At 39.5% G+C, this 21650-nt stretch overlaps 1 protein-coding gene across 3 annotated transcripts in view; it reads left to right on the top strand.

Annotated features, from left to right (window-relative positions):
• The window catches only part of ano1b (anoctamin 1, calcium activated chloride channel b), a 48655-nt gene that overhangs the window by 12428 nt on the left and 14577 nt on the right, over positions 1-21650 (top strand). For 2 of the 3 annotated variants that reach the window (XR_012593532.1, XM_074631645.1), the window contains exons 3-19: positions 301-399; positions 2826-2977; positions 4785-4839; positions 5749-5797; positions 6884-6939; positions 7211-7252; positions 8908-8972; positions 9854-9988; positions 12509-12669; positions 12920-13002; positions 13816-13827; positions 16975-17049; positions 17934-18002; positions 18128-18329; positions 20202-20313; positions 20435-20492; positions 21382-21482. Coding sequence is in view for 2 of the 3 variants with exons in the window: in XM_074631645.1 (XP_074487746.1) it covers positions 301-399; positions 2826-2977; positions 4785-4839; positions 5749-5797; positions 6884-6939; positions 7211-7252; positions 8908-8972; positions 9854-9988; positions 12509-12669; positions 12920-13002; positions 13816-13827; positions 16975-17049; positions 17934-18002; positions 18128-18329; positions 20202-20313; positions 20435-20492; positions 21382-21482 (1526 nt within the window). In the remaining variant the exon portion in view is untranslated. The remainder of the gene's footprint in view (positions 1-300; positions 400-2825; positions 2978-4784; positions 4840-5748; positions 5798-6883; positions 6940-7210; positions 7253-8907; positions 8973-9853; positions 9989-12508; positions 12670-12919; positions 13003-13815; positions 13828-16974; positions 17050-17933; positions 18003-18127; positions 18330-20201; positions 20314-20434; positions 20493-21381; positions 21483-21650) is intronic. The other variant, XM_074631646.1, reaches the window with a different exon arrangement.

Genomic DNA, 21650 nt, shown 5'->3' with positions numbered 1-21650 from the left:
TTGCAAATGATGTGTGAATGTTGGCAGTGAAGACAGTGAAATAATTTATATGGCCCAACAAGCAGTTGGACTCTGTAAAACTTTCTCCAGTCATGGTCCAGATTGCTTAGTGGGTTGTCCACAGTGCTTGTGTGTGCAAGTACTTGGTGCATTGTTGCTTGTCCCACCTGGTATGTAATTTTTCAGGGTTTTTTGACATACAATGTTCTATTAATTTTGAAAAGTTTGGTAATGATGACATCAAAACATATGTGAGTTGTATACAACTGAGTCATACTTTTTTTGTTGTATGTCTCTTAGACCAAGATTTCAGGAGTGGGATTTGTGAAGATTCATGCTCCCTGGAACATTCTCTGTCGAGAGGCCGAGTTAATGAAGCTAAAGATGCCCACCAAGAAGGTAAGACTCACTGTCTCTCTCCGTTTTCTGTCTGGGTTAAGAGTGAAGCTCCCATTTTTCTTTTAACACTATTCAAGTTACCCAACTTTTTTACTGTCTGAATGTATGTGTGCAATGTAAAGAAAATGTTTCGAACAACTGGAGCTTTGTGCTGATTGCACTGACTGTACAGTGTATTAGAGTAAGGCATCGTTTTTCCCATCAAATACTTTCCAAACATTGCAGTAATGCACATACATTTGGATTGCCTTACCCATTTATGTGGGCGTATAAATGGATGCCCTGAGATGCAAAACACCATAACAAAATGGAAATCCAACAACATTACAGAAAACAATGATATTTTAGGAAACATAGCAAAACAGAAAAGACATTAACAAAATAGAAAACAGAAAAACCAAGAAGAAAACATTTCGTGAAACACAAAAAACATCATTTCAGAACAAAAACGTCACTGTAGTGGAGTAATTCAAGTTTGGTCAGTGACACAAATGATATAGTCTGCACATATCCAGATCAACTAAATATTAAAAAGAGAAATAATTTTTTTTTAAACTGACCACTTAGTGAGAAAATTGGGCTTGTTTCTACATAAATGATTTGTCACTGGGTGGGAAAACGCTATGGGAGGGTGTTTCCTCCAGGTGTGTGTGATTGGTAAGGGCAGTGGAGTGTTCACTGGAGTGGATACTACTTAAGAGGGAAGCTGCAGAATGCACCCTGACCCGTAATCAAATACAGGCTCAGAGCTGTTGCTGGGCGGTGCAGGCCAAAGCTTGGGGCTACGGGCGCACAGTAGTCAGAGGAAAATAGATAAATAATAAAACTAAATACATACTGTACGTGAAAGGCAATGAAACATGTAGATTGGGATGTTGTTTTTTTCTTCATTCATTCATTTCAGTTTTGCAGTTTTGACCGAGTCAGTAACAGTCTGTTGCAGGTTTAAATATCTTTGATAATGCTCCTCCTCATGGCTCTGTATTCAGGCTTTAAAAAAATCTATCCTGTGACGGGAGACTTTGACCAATCACAGGTCGTTTCAGAGAGAGATCGTTCCTATTGGCTGTGCTGCGGTCATGTGACCGTAACTTGGCGTTCCTTCAACAGATTTCACAATGGCTGCCACGTTTAAAACTTTCTCATTTTACAGCTAAACAGTGCACTACAAGATGTTTCTGAAAACATTTGAGGGGAGAAATAGGCATTACAGTAACAGAATATTGATTCATACTTGATCAGCGCTGCCTAGTTTCACCGTTTGATCGGATTTCGCGAGTGATTGACAGCCGGCTCTCATAGACGGCAGATCAGATCAGCTCTGACTGCTTGTTTTTCTCCGGTCTGTGAAATCTTGCAGATACCGTTAGGAGCACCAGAGGACACAGAGGCACATGATTTTTTTCAGATTACCTGTTTCATGAACTACTGTCAGGATATAGTGACCGTTTTATAAAAATATTTTTTTTTAATCATATTTGCTCCAGTCTCGCCTACTTCAGCTTTAAGTGATTCCATACTTTACGTGTAGTGTTTACCTCTCTGGATTTAAAATGTGAGGGTGCAGGTCGTATCCATACGGACCCTCCGTCGTTTTCTACGTTTTGGCTCACTGTGTTTTGTTTTGGTTGACGGATACGGGACGTATATGACATCACTTTACTCAGACTACAACAATAAAAGCGGAAACTTATTTCTACCTCCACATAGACTCAAATGAAGCAAATATATTGATTGGAGAAAAAAAAAAAAAAAAACGATACATACTGTATGTGAATCAATTTTTTCCCACCCCTACTAACTACGCAGACGCAAAGGTGCAGAGAAAAAGGAGAATTTTGAGGAGAATTTTGAGGAGCTTTAAGAACGTTGGTTTCCCCCCAAGGAGAAACCTGCAGTATACCAGCATAAAAGATCCAAACGTTTCCTCATTACGATTCTACGTCATCTAATGTCCGTGCAACCGTGAGATCTGTTGAGGAAATACCAAGCACCTCCCACCAGCCAGAGCACAGCCAATAGGAACTCTCTCTCTGAAATGACCTGTGATTGGTCAAAGCCTCATCTCCCGTCACAGATTTTTTAAAGCCTGAAAACAGAGCCATGAGGAGGAGCAGAAGTCTTAGAATTACAAGATGCTGAAAGGTTATTATGGAATTTTTGCCCAATGATGCCAAAAATATACTGCCTACTGAAGCTTTAACCAATTCTGGGTGAAAAAACAATGAATGAAAATGTTTCCTGCTATTACATGATGGCACTTTGCTTAAACTGGATTGTGAAAAGTCTATTAATTTTTTCTACTAATGTGTTTTTGTGTTCTAAAAGTACATCATACATAAAGGAACCCTGATTGAAGTGTGTGTGTGTGTGTGTGTGTGTGTGTGTGTGTGTGTGTTTGTGTGCGTTTTGTGGGTTATTTCTAGGTGTATGAAGTCAAACAGTTGAGTGGTGTTATGGAGAAGATCAACTCCCTGATCAGTAAAGTTGTGGAACCTCTCCACCCTCATGTTGAGGAAAGTCAACCCAAGAACATCAAACACCTGTCACACACTTTCTCCAGGGAGAAACAACACCTGTAAGTGCATCCTTCACATAGAAGGAACATTTTGTACAGCCACCTTCACCCTTGGCCTTTCCAAACCAACCTAGAGCCGATTGCGGCGCACCACCACCGCGCACCACCACCGCGCACCACCACGGACGAAACGCGCCCGGCGTGGGCCAGCCCTCACTGACCCACCTAGCGGGGCGAAAGTGCACCATTGTAAAGGAAAGGGGTGCGCTAGATTTATAACACAAGACAAAACGAGAGCATCATAGTGAAACTATGGTGAATATTAAATACTCTCTCAGCCAGTCACATCACTGATCTCAACTGTGCCATTCACAAACGTGACAAGGACAGCTAAGTAAACGGAAAGCTTCACCTCATGAATTGTGTGGATGGTTCAGAACGTCACGACATGAACACATATCACCAAAAATCTGCACCCAAAGACAGATGGAGGACGCCTTTTCATCATGCAGTTACTATAATAACGATATAAATAAAAAATAAAGAAATTGATTGGGTGAAATCGTTTATATCGGATCAGCGCTATTTTAGCAGTAATTCTAATGTATCTCAGCTCGTACCTGGTCACATTGTAGTTCATGTTACACATCAGCATTTGCAGCTGCATGAGATGCTACTTTTGCTAAAAAGAAAGTTGGAGGAGGCTGTGATGCACTCTGGTAACCGGATGTCTCCTACATAAAACAGTAGAATATTGAGTTATAAACGACCAGTTTGATGTGTGTAGAGGTCGGTATGATTATACTGTGACAGCCTGGTGTGGTTTCTAGGTGATTTAATGAAGGTAAACACAGTGAACGGCCGTGCGTAATAGGAATGTGAATCTTTCGGCATCTCACGATTCAATTACATTTTTTGATTCTCGGGGTCACGATTCACCATCAAATTCATTATTCTTCATCTTTCGGTCATCGTGCTACACAGCACGAACAAATACAGGTTGTGTAAAAACAGGGATTTTTTTCATATTAAAAGGGACTATTTGTAATTTTCAGAAATGCTTGTTAACAGCGACACCTGTGGCCGTGAAATCAACGAAAGTCAGCGTCGAGTTCACGCTTGCTCGCTCTAAATATACCTGAACGAGCATCGCTCAAAACATTGAGTCGACACACGTCAGCTAAAACCACAATATCATTCTATATTTCAGCTGCTTGGCAGTAATGTTAGCTGACCAGACGGAGGCCTCTCCATGAATCACTGCTGATCCTAGTGTCGGCTTTGCGCTGAGGCAGCGGGGCTCCGCAGCGAGTAACTTTGTCATCTCCGCCCGCAGCCGGAGTGAGCAGGGAAGACACCGGCACCCGGTCGGTAACGAGACGACAACGTTTCTCGCTGTGGAGCCCCGTCACGTCACCAGACAAAGAAAACCTCTGTTGGTCTGGAGGAGCTGCAGCAGTTATTTCTGCACAAACGTCCACTGTACATTCACTAGATATTCTCAGAGCTAAACTAACTCTTCTGCAGTGTAGAGTGAGCACGCGTTCACGACTACAGGGGGAGCGAGTACACGAGACGCGCGCTGTCTGAGTGAAGGCAAACAGGTAGAGGAGGAGAGTACAGCGGACACACGCGAGCGCGCATGTGTCCCGACCCGGCACATTTATACGCTTAAAAAGTTACAAACAGTCCCTTTAAAGGTCTACCAGAAACAAAAGGGATTATTCCCACTGAGCTGCTGATGATGTTTGGTTTGGAACATTTCAGGAAATTGATGGATCCAAAAATCGATTACGTTATTTTTAATAAATGTACAGACAGTAACAAGTGTGTGTTTTTTGTTTGTGTGTGGATTTTTAATTAACAGGTTTGACCTCTCAGACAAAGATTACTTCTTTGACAGCAGAACCAGAAGTTCAATAGTAAGTCCGCTGAAGTTTGTCTGTTGTGTATCTACCAACACCGAAATATCCACTTATACAGCCAACACATTTTTCTTATGGATATAAATTATATCATAAAGTAAAACCTTCCAGTTGTTTGTTAGAAAGACCAAATTAACAAAGTGTTTAAAACTATGACCTCAAAACGTAATTCAGAATGCAGTTTAATTGTATGGGAACGTCATTTTGTAGGAGACAGGGTTGTTTTAAGGCCCAGACACACCAACCCGACATCAGAGAACTAGCGGCGATGAAGGCCACCAGTTGAGTCGCCTCACGTCGCCTTTTTCTTGGCCGAAAAGTTGCACTGGAACGCACCGCAAAGACTACAGCCAACGGCCGGTAGTCGACAAAACCCTGTCACTGGCAGACTAGAGCAGACGGTGCAGAGCACACTGAAAAAACTAGGCCGACGTAGGCTCACCAACGGCCCTAAACAGTCTGAGGGCCGACCGTCAGCTTAGTATGTCAGGGCCTTTAACATCAGCAAAGCTAAGAAGGAAGCCCAGTCTGGCAGCTGGTTGTTGTCCACGATGATGGGAGGAATTATCGCCCCTATCACAGATTGTCACAAAGGATAGTATTGAACAAGTATTGTACATTGTGGGTTTATCCAAGTCCTAAATATGTATGCATTTACAGTATTTATTTAAACTTTTAGCTTTTACTCTCAGTCCCACAGAAGTCATGCACTGTCAACTGTCAGAACCATGAATTCCTGAAACCACCAGGAATTTGGTTGAGGTTATTATTGCTATTGCAGATTAGATCTTTATCATTGTTTTATTATAGTGTCTATAAATCACACTTGAATATTTTCTATGGGTATTTTCTTCAGCAGCATGGTGAATAAAGTTCCATTCTTCTGTTTTTCACTCTCCCTTTCAGGTTTTTGAAATACTAAAAAGAACAAAATGCAAGGCCAAGTACAGCATGGGTAAGTCTGGATCTCTGTCTCTCTCTCACAGGTCTCCTTGTGTAGAGCGGCCAGTTTGATTGAGTCTATAGATCTAAGCCAGGTGAGGGCATGGACGGATTATGAGACATGGGGCCCCTGGGCACAGACATGTAGAAGGCCCCCCACCCTGTCTACATTGGAACAAGACACCCAGATTCAAAGACTCTCAAAGAGTCAATTTTAAAAAAAATGTTGCATCCCTTTTGTGGTCATTTTGCGTCTCTTATTATACGTTTTACATTTCTATGTAGTTGTTTTGTGTCTCTTTGTAGTCATTTTGGGGCATTTTAGTTGTTTTGTGTCTCTTTTGTGATGATTTTACTTTTTGTCATTTGTCACAGATTTATCGGTCAGTCGATATTATTGTTCGATATTGGCCTTTTGTAGATATATGCTGAATCAGCATTCCCACAATTAGACCTAGCAATACCAAGATTTTAATCAGAGCAAATATTTTAATTTAAAAATACAATCATTTATTTCCAAATCATTTGATTTTTGTGTTTTTATGTAAATAACCACTATAGATGATAATAACAAAGTAAAAGGATAACTTTCATAATTTTTGGCGATTTACACTGACTTCGGTAAGGTTGAAATTATTTTTCGAGACTGTTCCGGGAAGAAAAGTGGAAAAGGTTAGCCTGGAGCTTTGTATACCAGCTGCTATAACAAAACAACGTGTATATGGCTCATTGCCAATTGGTATCGATGGCAAAAACGTGATTGGGGCATCTCTAATTATATTATTAAATGATTATATAATTTACATTATATACTATATTAGATTAGAATAGATTAATAGCATTGACTTGGAAGTCGGTTCGTTGTCCCTTCTTCTTCTTCTTCTTCTTCTTGCCAGCGTAGTGAAGCTTCATTTAATATAGATTAACTGGTAGTTTAGCTCACTTTCCAAGCAGCTTGCCCAACACTGCTTATAAGTAATATAATTCAGAGGCCTAGAAAGCCTCAATTACCCTGCTGTGGTCCCATTTACTGATCCCTGATCTGTGAGATGTGGAACCCGCGTTAACACCTTCGTCTGTGTTTGTTTTCTCCCGGCAGGTATCACCAGTCTCCTGGGTAGTGGTGTCTATACAGCAGCTTACCCTCTTCATGATGTGAGTAGTACTAACCCGGGCACTAATAGGTTATCATTATAGGTGGCACTAGTTCCAAATCATGCTTATATGCTTGTGTTTTGAAGCCGTTGTAATCAGTCACATTTTTGAAATCATCAGAAGATGATGTGAAAAGATGCCAGGACTAGAACACAACTGCACAACTCCACCTGTTCTTCAAACTAGTCCATCTCAGATGATTAAACTCGGTTTACAGTCTCCGCTCAGTGTGCACAGTAACTAGCGTTAGTGTTTCTCTTTCCTTTTTCAGGGAGATATTAATGAAGAGAGCGCAGTGCCCAATGACAGAAAGGTGAGCAAGTTGTTTTTAAATGTATAGAAGCCAGTAGCAAGTCGTCACAGACTGTTGTTCGTGTTTTGCATTTGTATATGAGTCCACACTGACACACACTCTAGGATCACAAATTATTCTGTCATAACTGCAACTTAAACCTTGAAAAACAAGCAAATTGGGTCTGGTGAAACATGCTTATTGTATGTCAGTTCATGTGATGTATTCTTTTTTTGTTCTCTTGCTATGTGACCATACATGTTGATCGCTTGCTGCTGGCATCCACAGGTAGGGTACCCATTGTCGTGGTTCCACACAAAAGCAACCTCTGTTAACTTTTTCTTTTAACTGGTTTGACAAAATAATCACAACTTGCTAGCTTTTTCTGAGCTTTACGCATACTTACAACACATGCAAGGTCAAGAATGAACTCCCTTGCTCATGTCTAACTTTCTTGCTTACATTTTTTACAGTTAATACAGTAGATGATACACAATTTGAGCTTAAAGGTCCCATATTGTAAAAAGTGAGATTTTCATGTATTTCATATTATAAAGCAGGTTTAAGTGCTATACATATACTGTTAAACTATCAAAACACTCAATATACAGAGAAATACACACACAACCCATATTCAGAAATTGTGCGTTTGAAACAAGCCGTTAGGATTTCTGTCCATTTGTGATGTCACAAATATACAATATATAGATCATTACACTGTTTTAAACAAACATTCTAAATGTGTCCCAGTTTATTTCCTGTTGCAGTGTATGTAAATAACATCAGCTGACAGGAAGTAAACATGGACCCAAACCGTTGCCTAGCAACGCAATTACGTTGCAATTCTGCTGAAATCCACTAAAACGGAGCGTTTCAGACAGAGTGTTATTGCAGGTATATTCAGGCAGACAGTAGGAGGAAAACAAAGTTTTTTTGAACATTACAGCATGTAATTTCTAGTTCTAGTAGAAACACAAAATACAAGTATGAACCTGAAAATGAGCACGATATGGGACCTTTAAAACATATTTCAAACTTTCAGATATGGTGTGGTAAGATGAGTGCTGTTATTTTTTTCAAGTTATCCTGTTATATTTATTTGAAAAATTACAGGATAACTGGTGACATATAGAAAAAGACCCAAACCCAACAATGATTAATCCTACTGACGACTATTGTGTGTATCCAAAGCTTGCTTTATCTTCTCCCTCTGTGCCAAAGAGCTCCATTGTTGGCAAAAAAAACTATTAAAAACACACCAATAAGCCACACCAGCCACATTTTCAAGCCAGTCACAAACACATTGTCCTACAAAATGTACTGTATATTAATCCACTGCTGAAAATAGTCCCGAACAAATACACTATTTACAGCATATTTATAATTACATTAAACCAATCATTAGAGCCAACAGTACGGTTTAAAGTTGTACACATGCGATTCATCTTATAGACAGTTACAGTCAAATGATGATGATCTAAATGATAGAGGAGTGTGTTTGTCATATGAACTATACATCCAGGGGCTAACCCAACTAACATATTCACTGTCAAGGAAACAGGAAAGGGAACTTTGCCCAACCGTTGAATTAAAGACAAATATGGCAGTAGAAAGGCTGAAGGCATGATAAAACTGTACAAATAATGCAAAAAAATACTGTTGATTGTCCTTCTCAGCTTTTGTATGAAGAGTGGGCAAACTACAGTGTCTTCTACAAGTACCAGCCCATCGGACTTGTACGGTAAGGACATATTTCTTTAGGTATAGAATTTACTGCCAATCTGCCTTGAATGGTAACTCTGATATTAAAGTCCCCCTACTATTCATCAGCCAGGGCTTTTATTTTGAAGGACTGTAATTCTAGCTCATCGATTTGTACATATTCAACTTGTGCTTTACATCATACACTATTTTATAGCATGCCAATAATTATATACCACAGTGTAATCCTTGATATTGCCACCGGATTCAGGTTCATGTTCTAATCCTACTCATAGATATGCCACCATGAATGTGAACATTTCAGACATTGTTGAATTTGTTGCAAATTATTTGTCCATGTTATTTTGGTAATGATTTATGGGTGTGTAAATAGTACACTTTGCTGTACGGAGCCCCCCTAGATGATGTACTTTGGTAAAGTTGGAAAGATATTGACTGATTCAAACTTACTGGATCAAGTAGTACCATCAAAACTTGAGGGAACGAGTTACTAACTTGAGGGAACGAGTAAATACAATTTTCTCCTAGGGGTCTAGAGGGGCTCCGTATTTACTTTTTTTTTTGAAGTCTTAAAAAGCATTAAATCAGATTTCAAAAAGTGTGCAGATACCATACGAGTTGTAAAATCCGTGTGAGTGTTACAAACTGTTTTGTTTCGGCGTCTGATAGGCCTTTAAACACATCATTTGTTACTCCAGTTGGACTTCCTAGATTGGATTTCATTATCTCACCAGTACCTACAACACCGTTTTAGCGCAGGGCTGTTTTCGATCTGAATCCCTGCTTACTTTTTACTCTGGTCAAGCAAATCAGTATACCGTTCAGATTCCCATGTCCTGATACCAACATGGTAGTTTTGCCTGAATAATCTAAATGATTTGCATCTTTTTTTGTGTTTAGGAAGTATTTTGGGGAGAAGATTGGTCTGTACTTTGCTTGGTTGGGTCTGTATACCCAGATGCTGATTCCTGCCTCTCTAGTCGGGGTCATTGTGTTTCTGTATGGATGTGCAACAGTCGATGACAACATACCAAGGTAAGCGCGCACACACACACGCACACCTCTATTTCCTACTTGATTGTCAGTCTGATTTCAGTCAGTGACAATATTTTACTCTGCAATCCCAGAGATGTGAGGATCTGCAGAGAAATCTAATAAGACATTCAGAGACAGTGCTAACAGCGCTAACAGCACAAACAGTGCAAACAGTGCAAAGAGTGCAAACAGCGCTAACAGTGCAAACAACGGCAACAGTGCTGACAGAGCCTGAGGGGGAACCGGAGGGTGGGTGTTAGCATCTGCGACGACGCCGTCGGTCGGGACGGCGTTATCAGCCGTAACCGCTGTATGAGAGCAGTGCAGAGCGGCTGCCGTGAGCTAGCCAGTGGGGCACGCTCACATGCATGGACATGCACTAAAAGCACGCATAGCCAGCCCGGCGATGTAAACAAAGCACGGAGAAGCTTGGATTATAACACACACAGAGGGTTTGATGCTATATTAATGCTCTGTATATCATATAAAGGTCCTCTAATAAAAATTAAAAGTTAATGGAGAAATTAAAAAAAGGAAAAGAGGAAGAACAAATACAGAGAGAGTGAGGACAAAGGAAATGGTTTGATGAATGAGTCGGGAAACTGAGGCCTCCTCTCTTTCCTCAACCTGCTTCTCATCATCCACAGGATATTATGACATATACTGCCGGCACACCTCTGCACTCAATGCAGACACACACCACACACGCTCAGTACTAAGTACTAAGTGTTAATGTCAGAGTCTCACCCGGACACCGAACCACACAGTAAGACAAACCAGACCCCCTGTCTGTCTGTTTCAGAATGGCCCCATTGAGTTCATTCATTGTGTGACTGCTTCAATGACACTGCCTGATGGAAATCTCCATAGAAAGCAACATCTAAGGAGGATATTAATAATATACCAATATTAATCTTCCAATATTTTCAGATCTGGAAGGTTCCAATGAAATAGTTATTACCATTATATGACTTTTTTTATGTTTTTCACATTTTAAATATAACTTATAAAAAAATTTTCAGTTAGCCTGACGTAATTTTCTCTCCACTGAGTTACTTTTGTTACTGAAGAAAACGCCTAAACTTGATGTTGATTGTGTGGCAATAATTTGTTTTCTATTTAATTTCAAAATTGATTTATTTATGCGTATACTTAAGGAACACTAGAGCAACAGCCCATTACGATTTGATAAGATATATGATGTTTTGATGTAATTAACCTCTACCCCCAAAAGTCATTGGGGGTAGAGGTTAATTGTATTTGAATTAATCCTATAATTATATTGTACAAGAGTTTTGGCAGATGAGAGCTTCAGGATGGCGACAAAGTTTGTAAAGTGCTTGCAAAATATATTCCCAAACTGGCCAATCGGTGGCACAACAATAAAAGAGCTTGAAATATGACAAGTCATTTAAGGTCTGACGCTGCCCTCTGGAGTGTCTTTGTAAACAACCCTTTATAGGGATGTATCCTTTTTGAAATGTACTCTGTCTTTGCTAAAAGTGTTTCCCTTTCAGCTGTGGCCCTGCTCGGACCTGACATTAACATGAGTCATGGGCTTGGCCTGGCATTAGAATGCATCTCCACATGCAGAGTATGTGTTGACCACTTGTGATTGGATCTCACTCCCCCACTATATATATACAAATAAGCAGGTATTTCATTTCCGTTGTTGTTTTTAACTGGTGGGAGGCAGCAGTAGTATTAGCCTACATATTTGTGAATTTGGGTACATTTTGACAGGTTGATTTTCCCTCAAAAAAGGAAAAAGCTCCATATAGGCGGACCTTCAATGTGGCCCAGACCGACTCCGAATGCGGTCTGGGTGATTGGATCTCAACGTTTCCTCAATCCATCCTAAAGGACATTCTTTGCCTCTTTCTTCTGTTGATTTTTCACATCTCCTACTACTCTTTTTATCTCTGTCTTCATGGAATATAGTGTCCTCTGTCAGGCTGGTCTCAAAATATCAGACATCCACCCAGGAGACTGGCGTTCGTGTCCCGTGTGAAACCAGAAGTCAATGTTGATTTATTTGTCACGTAACTTACATACTTAAGTAATGCCACTTCTGGAGTTATTTTAATCCAAACTAAGACCTTAATCTGTTGCAGGCTGGTCTCATACACTGTTCGTAGCCATATCTACAAAAGCTAATGCACCGTCATTTGTGTATATCCCACAAAATCAATTTGTGTGTAATTCACACTGAGGAAATATAATGGATCATTGTCCAGACTACGTGCCAGACACAGTACAGAACATGTGGTGGTGTAATGGTAGCTGCTTTCATAATGATTGCCCTGTTTGTTGTTGCGGCACAATAACGATGAAATGATGAACGTTGAAATAATCCCACCACTTTCAGATCATTTCAGTATACAGTACATGTCAGTATTTATGAAACATTAATGTGTATTTCAATGTTGTTCACTTGTTTGATATGGGCTGTGTGAATGTGTGTTTGTGAACATGGGTGGTGGGGTGGGACTTGATGTGTGTTTGTGTCTTGTTTTCCAGCATGGAGATCTGCCACCCACGGAACAACATCACCATGTGTCCTCTGTGTGACAGAGTGTGCAGCTACTGGAAACTTAGTACTGCCTGTGCAACGGCCCGGGCCAGTCACCTGTTTGACAACCCTGCCACCGTTTTCTTCTCTATATTCATGGCTCTGTGGGGTGAGTGAACACACATCAGAGGCCTGTACTATGAAGCGAGTTCAACATACCCAGTGTATCTTCTCGTTATCTGGCTTAACTAGCCCTAACAAACGAGATCCCGCTAAGCGGTCCTACGATGCTGGTTATCAACTTGGTAAATCAACTCAGGGCGTCACATTTTACAAAGGAAGAGCAAACTATATTAGACAAATACGAATTGCAGTGTGCCTTTGTGTATTTGTCTAATGATATTCTGTCTGGTTCAAAGCTGCCATGTTCATGGAGCATTGGAAGAGGAGGCAGATGAGACTGAACTATGAATGGGACCTGACTGGGTTTGAAGATGAGGAGGTGAGTGGTGCCCAAATAACATGGAAGAGGTGAGCCAGACCTGTGTGAAGAACCCCATCAGCTGTATTATACATGTTTTGCTACATGTCATACAAGTTGGCGCAAAGTTAAAGCTGATTCATTTATAATATTCAAGATTTAAGTACTGAATTTCCCCCCTTAAAGTAACCATGATAAATAATGTCCCAGCCAGATTTCTAAGAAATTAAAGAGTATTTATTTTTAGTTTTGCAATGTACTTAAACTGTTTCAATTTTAAGCATTTTTGTCAAAGACAATGGAGGGATTTTTTCATGTTCTAATTAATGAATACATCACTATTAGTAATAGTTAATGGTGTGATCTCGACACACCAAAAAGTGGGCAGTCTTAGAATGTAGTGCAATACTGAGTCTCCACACACACCTACTGTATACCTTGTCTCTAAAAGTTGCAGATTGATTTATATATATATATATATATATATATATTTATTATTGTTGCATATATTGTTAAATAGATGTGCAATATGACCTAAAATGATCTAAAAGGGTTAAAAAAACAATTTGCATTTCATCTCGACTTAAATAGATTTTGTGCAAATCTGTCAACTTTCAAACCCTACAATTTATACTTTTGTAATTCCTCTTCAACACAGTAAAACATGTGATGAAATTAATGTAATAATCTGAGTTAAGGTTATCCTGGCTGTTTTTACTAACACCCCCACCTCTCTGTCCACCCGTCTCTCTCTCTCTCTCTCTCTCTCTCTCTCTCTCTCTCTCTCTCTCTCTTTCTCTCTATTTCTCTGTCTCTCTGGATTTATTTTCACAGGAAGCTCTCAAGGTTTGGATAATTTCCTATTACTAGATAAACTCCTCTCTTTACTCCTGTAGCCTGTCTGCTGCTGCTGCTGCCAACCTCTGATCATAAAACAACACAAAATACTCATGTGTGTTACTATAAATGGTATTTGCAAATGGAGCCTTATACTTACATGGTGTACAGCATAATTGAGGTTATCTCTATCAGTATACTTCATAGTTGTTACGATATTTTTACAAAATATATTTTTACAAAGTCAACTCCATCTTGCCTATCCAATTAGTAGCACGTCTGACCTCTGACAATGTCTTCATATAGCATTAGAGTTCCAGAGATGTCAAATCTAAACAAAATGCAACAAGGACAAGTAATCCCAATTCAGAACTCAGTGGCAGGAATACAGGAAGTATACAGCCTAAACCATTCCCAATGAACTGAATCTGAATCTGCGTGACCCAGACATAAACAAATCTGTGTCTTCACAAAGTTGGGATTTACAAGGATTGATGCTAGTTTAAGTACTGGCCCCACGGGCCACCAAGCCCCTAAACTTGGAGGCCAAAGTTAATTTGTGTAGGCCCAAATGTAAACTTAATACAGAAAAGGTAATTTAATGCAACAATTTAACACAACCTTCATTAATTGTGACATTACAGAATTAAAATATGGAATTATTTGTTTTAATTGAAATCACTTGGCATCAGTAGTTTTAATTATGTATTATAAGCTGCTTAGAGCTAGTGTTAGGAAGTTAAACGGGTCATAATTCCCCTCTCTAATATCTCTTTTGTATTGCTGTAAAAACATTTACTTCTAACTGTATTTATGCAAGTTTCTCAGTATCTTTCTCCTTGATGGGGCATTATACTGTACAATCGTATAAAGACAAGTTTTAATATGGAAAACTAGAATACACTACTAAACATAAGAAGAATGTGTGCGTGCAATGCACATGAGAATAGCCAGTCCCCCAATCAATTAGAACGTAAAAAGTGGAATAAATATTGTTAGCTAATTTTTTGAAACACTACATTGCTGAAGTGAACAAAGGACTTTATGTTTACTTCACATCAATACTGCTTCGCTAACTTTATCACTGTTGCTTCTTTCTCTGACAGTCACACTGAATGGGGCCTGGGATGGATGCCAGAAAACAATTTACAACCACAGGAAATGGACAAAATAAGGCAAATAGGATCCCCTTAAAATATATTTCTGTCCAATACAACAACACACAAATTACAGCCTCAAAGATTGTGATAGGGTGGAGTCACACTCTGATATATACATAATATTTACCCACACCTGTAAAATGTGTCTGACATTTAGATTAATTTAACAGTCATAACACATTTTAACTCAAGAATATGAGGAGTTTCATTTCAGAATCCCACTCCCAGGTTCCATAAACTGTTGCTATCAACCTTTACAATATGATAATTTTTTCCTCTCTTGAAGCACTGTGATTATTTCCTGATCTTTCACCTCAAGCTTTCTTTCTTCTGTTCACTTCTGCTCCAGCTGTGAGTGTTCATTTCACTTTCTTACACAATGTTTCATTTAAAATCTGTTATGTTAAAATACTGTCGGGGGTTCTGGGGGGTAAGTATGGACTCTACTGTTGTGCTCATGTGTTGTCTACCTGTTGTTCATCCCTGAAGCTGTCAGAGAAAACAGCTGCCACCTGTTAGAGGTAGGAAGGGTTGATAGAGTTTGACGGGGGAAAGGGGGGTGAGATGTTAGGAGGGGTTGATAGGGTGTGAGTGGGGTTGGAGGGGGGAAAGGTCTACCCAATTAACTCCCCAGCTCACAGCATTACATTCACTTCTCCTCAATGCTTCCGTCTTTTGGCTCAGAAGAGTCCGCCTTTAGTGCGAGCTTCCTGCCATTTCGCCACACCCTTGAGGTTCTTCTCTTTTACTTTCAACTGCTCTCCAGTCTAGCATTTGGAGAAGGGTTGTGTTGAACCTTTCTGCTTGGTTACCCTAGGGTGTTGGTGCCCAACACCTGATAGTTGCTGCATACGTCTTGAATAGGTTCTCAAACTTGGTTGTGATAGGGTGGATTGGGTACTCAAACTGTGGAATAAAATCACATAAATTTCTTTTCTGCAACTGTCTTTCCTGACTTATTCTGAGTGCCATAGGGTTAGGAAACCCATAGATTTAAGTAGAAGTAGCATAGGACTTTTATTTTGACCGCTACTCATAGACGCAACAATGCCTCCGCTAATGAACGGGGCAGTATGCTACCTCAACAGCAATGGTTAACAATGAAAGAAGAAGAAGTAATGTTGAGGCTCTGCTTCCACAGATAAGGATGGTAAGGGGACTGCATTTATGAAATATTTTTCTACCCTAAGCGCTTTATAATTTGCCTTTCATTCACCCATTCACACACACACACACACACACACACACACACACACTCCCACACCGATGTTGGCGGAGCTGCTATTCAAGGTGTTTGCAAAGGGAGAAAAGTCGCTACTGGTAGTGTTTGAGATTATACCATGGCTCTGTAAACAAGGCAAACGCTACTCAAGTTACTTGTTGGATGTTAAAAAGTTCCTCCCTAGTGAATGTAACCAGAGAGAGAGAGCAGAAAGCAAAATAAACAAACAAAAAAGTACTAGAGAGAGCACCACTGAGGCTGCCACTCACGCGCCATCTTGGATCTCTAATTAGAATTATTAGAATTTGGTGGTCAAAGGTCACTGTGACCTCAGAAAAAAATGTTTTTGGCCCTAATTCAAGAATTCATATGCTAATTATGACAATTTTACACAAAAGTCTAACGGAATAAAATTATGTAGTGATGACATTTTGAACAGACATGGATATAAACCATGGTTTGTGTATGTAAACTGTAAACTGGTTAGCGGAGGTGTACAACTGCGTGGTGCTAATTCTAGTTCAAACTGTTATTCATTTGTCCAACAGTTATTTGATTGCATTCAAAATTTTAATTTTCTTCCAAGTTAAATAAGGTCTTCTTGCACAGCACATGTGTATTATGTGATAGTTGTTGTTCATTTAAATGCCTTTTTGAAACAGCTCTTGGACAGACTAGTCTCTTCTACCATGGGCATACATACCCCATCTGATATATACTTGTGTTTCACTGTTTACTGTATTTCTGCCATTTCTGTTTGTGTCACCATTACAGGACCACCCAAGGGCCGAATATGAATTCAGGGTCATGCAGAAGTCTCTCAGCAAAGATCAGAAATCACAGCACAAGGTAATTATATGGTAGGCTTTACGTATTTACATCTTTCAAGTTGTATGTGTTACAAGTTCAGTCAGTAAATATCCGATCAACAAATTGTAGTCGGGATACAGTAGATTTATATATTGTACAAATACTGTTAAAACTGTTGACTGGCTTCAAGTTCGGAGGCGCATGATTTAACTCTGCTGTTGTTGATTGTCGAGGCCATAAACTCTCAGGTTGAACAGTTGAACATGATGCTAGTTTTGTAAGGGTTCAAAATTCCGTTTTCCATCAGCATTTTGATTCACATTCAGTTTTACTGGTGAGAAAATTTATTTTTCTGCTGCTGTAATAGTCCTTGTTCAACATTTCACAGATGACTTAAAGGGTAACTTTGGTATTTTTCAACATGGACCCTATTTTCCCATGTTTATGTGTCTAACGCCTGGGACAGACTAGGCACGACCAGAGCGTGTGGCGGCTGCGTGATTCAAGCATCGGATGTTCAGGCCAGCTGTGTTTCTGCTGCTGCTGTCAGCCCTTTCTTTCTACAGAGAGTTTGCCTGTCATAATGACCATTTCATTTAATTATAAATGTCATTTAAATAGATTTTAGACAGAGAAAGGTTAAGAAACGTGTGGTAATTTGTAAATAATAGTAATAATACACGATTAAAACCCCGTACTATATTCATTCATGGAGCCCTGCAAGTCACTGCATATTCTACAACACTGTCCTGCAAATATTTCAGAATAAAAGCCTTGTGTTAACAAATGAAGGAGTTCTGTCCACAGAAAAAAAAATGCTTGAGGGGTTTTATTTTTAAATGAAAGCAGGAAGTGTTAATTGCACTTTACTGAATTTGCATGTTGCAGGTGTAGTGAAAATATTTTTATTTATCTATCTTTAGATTGAAAAGCTCACATGTCGAGACCGCTTCCCAGCCTACATGACTAACATTGTCATGATGCTGTTAATGGTAAGAACCCAATCCTCTGCACACTGTACATCATTGATGATTCACAGAAACGTTGTGCAATGATTATTTCTTTTCCCCCCTCAGTCGTATTCTGCTTGTAATCCCGAAAACCTTTTCATTGTCAGATTGGCGTTACGTTTGCCATTGTGTTTGGTGTGATCCTCTACCGGATCTCCACCAAAGCCGCTCTTCATATGAGCTCCAATCCGGTCACACGTAGCCACGTACAACTGACGGTTAAAACCACTGCAGCCATCATCAACCTGGTGGTCATCCTCATACTGGATGAGGTGTATGGAGCTGTGGCACGATGGCTCACTGTCTTAGGTAAGTTAGGTTTAGAATGATAATAGTGGACAATGGGACTTTTTAACAAAGGGAAATTAGTGGGTCATACTGTTACCCTTTTATTCACGGTTCAGGGACCTAATTTCTTGATATTGTTTTTGCCTAATCCATCTGATATAACGGGGTTGTGCATGTGCATTTATAGACTGTAAATTGAAAGTGTCAACAAGGTATTTACTAAATGTTCACTGTTCAAAGCAGGCAAGTTCTGTTTTGGTTTTGGAGATGCAAGGTTTTATTTTAAAAGTGAATTTCTCTTTTGTAAACAGTTAGTGACTCTGTAGCACAGGAAATTGTATTCAGGTGTTTTTACTTCAATAATTAATACGGTTGAATTCATATATTTAGTGACAATTACATGCAACAATATTGCTCTAATGCCATCTTTAAAATATAAAACAACCATTTCAGGATTGTGTCTCTCCCAGGTGTATAGTAGTGATACACTGTAGTTTATAGGAACAGTAAAATAAAATGACATGATACACATTTATAGGACCTTTTATTTCTACTAAAATATGTTTAAATGGATGCACTGGCTTCTGTTTTATTTCAAGAAAAGAGTGGGAATACAGATAACTTGGGGATGCAGAGAGTTCATGTCAAGACCTGTTATCCATTGTTGTTATACCTACTCTAGGATACGTACAGTAATATAACAGGTCTTTCACACAACTCGTGCAGTATAATCCAAGTCTCATTTATCCAGTCGTATGCTTGTTGCTTCCCAAACACATGCATCTTCGCTAAAACCTTACTGTTTAAATCACTTCTAACACTACGGTCTCATACTTGTGGAGGCGCGCTGCGAGTCTGTGCATTATTTTCCGCACTGAAAATTCACATTTCAATTGATTTATATATATATATATGTGTATAGTATAGTTAGAGCGATCAACAACCGCTTATATGGATTAGGGATGTGCGGGATTAGTCGACTAGTTGATTAAATATTGCTACCCTCGCTAGTCGGCACCAGAAATACTACTCTGTTAAACTTACTGACTTCCACGCCACTGCATTCTCCCGGCTCCCACCTGCCACCACCTCCTCTTTCCAAAATAGCTTTGATTGAGGTTTTCTAATGAAGCTTCAAATGCCTGTCGCCATATATTATGACGTTATCTCCCATAAAAAAATGCAACAATTACAGAGACGTTACAAAGATAATAGAGGGCTGAGCGCCATGTCACTCGCTGTGTGTTTTAGAGAGAGAGAGAGAGAGAGAGAGAGAGAGAGAGAGAAAGAGAAGGTGGAAGGTCATAAAACGTGCACACTAAGATACTAATGGTAGTCTATAAGCGATGCCAAACCATGACTCCTCTTAGACCACAGACCCCGCTGGCGTTTCATCAAATATTACACCACACACTGGGTTTGTGAGGCACATTCCTAACCGGGTGACCGGAGCAGACACTCGGCGGTTACCCTCCTCGTTTCCCAGTGGGAACTGGACACTGGACTCGCCCTTTGAGCCCTTGGAGCAGGTGAGCCTGGACATGAGTCATGGTCAAGAGGGCGGAGGATATTTTTGCCTTACCCCAGCACCCCTCCTGCATGTCTATCAGCGAGGATAGTGACATGGTGGAGCTGTGACCGAATCCATCTTTCCAATCCATCAAGGTCATCACTTCCATAATGGATGGATTTGCGCTGGTGTTTTATAGTATGTGATTGGGTGACTCAACCCGAACTTGCTTTTTGTGAGAGTGATGGTTTATGAATTGGTTTTATGAATAAAGCATGTGGCCAAATGGTGGAGGATATGTTATGAAAAGTAACTGTACTGCCTGTTTTTCATTGCAAATTGAAAAAAAAAAAAAAAAAAAAAAATTGTCTGTTTCTTTTTAGAGGTTCCTAAAACAGACAAGAGTTTTGAGGAACGACTTATCTTCAAGACCTTCATTCTCAAGTTTGTCAATGCTTTCACCCCCATCATCTACATTGCTTTCTTCAGGGGAAGGTTAGTAACCTCTCACCACCATCATATAATTTCAATAAATGGCAAAAATGATAAATACATGTTTGAATATAAAGAACACTTGATATCTACTCTTACTATTTTCATTCATTTTTCCCTCTAGACTGGTAGGTAGACCAGGCAGCTACCTGTATGTGTTTGAATCCTACAGAATGGAAGAGGTGAGCTTTACACTTTTACAAATTTATCTGCAAACAAAACCTTCTGTAACCACACGCTGGGATTAGAATTGAGGTGCTTTTTACATGCTTATAACAATAATTAACACCTTTGTACTTCACTTAGACATTTACATTGGCACTCTTACCTTGGCAAACAACCTTGGAAATATTTCATAAAACATACACGTAGTACTGTTAAAAAAATAATTAACAAATCCTTTCTACTGATACTTTTTGTTTGGCGTGTATTTGGGGTTTGCAGTGTTATGTACTGCTTCCAGGAAATAGCCACAGCCATGAAGACACTGACAAAAGATCTCACCTTCTCCCGCCTAGTCAACTTTTATAAATTGCCAAACTAACAACCAGCCATTCTCAGATTACACACATAACACATGTTTTTAAGGCTCATTCTATTCTTTTTACAGTAAATTTGACAGTTTCAGCCAAAAAAAAATCAGATTAGATTTAAAAAAATAAACGAATGTAGGGATAAAATGTGAAAATATAATTAAACAGTGAAATTAATAACTTTTTTAAAATGCTTATTGCAGCCTCGAGCAGTCTCTCTCTGGCTGAATGCAGCTGAATATCTAATTCACCCAACACTGTAAAATGTACACTGCAAAAAATCCTTGTCCATGATTTTGCAACTGGAGAATTCAGCTCAATATAGCACACACGGAGGAATCCATTGCTTCCATTGAATACATTTACCATCAACACTGATAGGACATCCACATGTGGCAAATTTCTCTTTTAATAAGATATTAATACTGATCAACACTCCTTTAAACCCTTACATACTGTATACAGTATTTTGGTTTAAGGCCTACTCGTTAAAGTGCCTTTTTGCTGTGGTGGACTGTAATTCTGGACTGTTTTACAGTGTGCTCATGGAGGCTGTCTGATGGAGCTGTGTATCCAGCTGAGTATCACCATGGTGGGGAAGCAGCTAATTCAGAACAACCTTTTTGAGATTGGCGTACCGTAAGTATGCATCACTTTAAATTGGTCGTTTATCATGACAAATCACATTGGCATGAAGTACATAAGGCCTAAACCTGAAATAGATTTTCTCAAATCCATTGTTTCTTTTTAAAAGCCGTTTCTCACCAGTGCGATGCGAAAATGCAGGGCGGGAAATACGGACAATCC

This window comes from Sebastes fasciatus, chromosome 4, assembly GCF_043250625.1.
Source record: "Sebastes fasciatus isolate fSebFas1 chromosome 4, fSebFas1.pri, whole genome shotgun sequence".
Lineage (NCBI taxonomy): Eukaryota > Metazoa > Chordata > Actinopteri > Perciformes > Sebastidae > Sebastes > Sebastes fasciatus.
The sequence above is the reverse complement of the archived record's forward strand: the minus strand, read 5'-3'. Positions and strand labels throughout refer to the sequence as shown.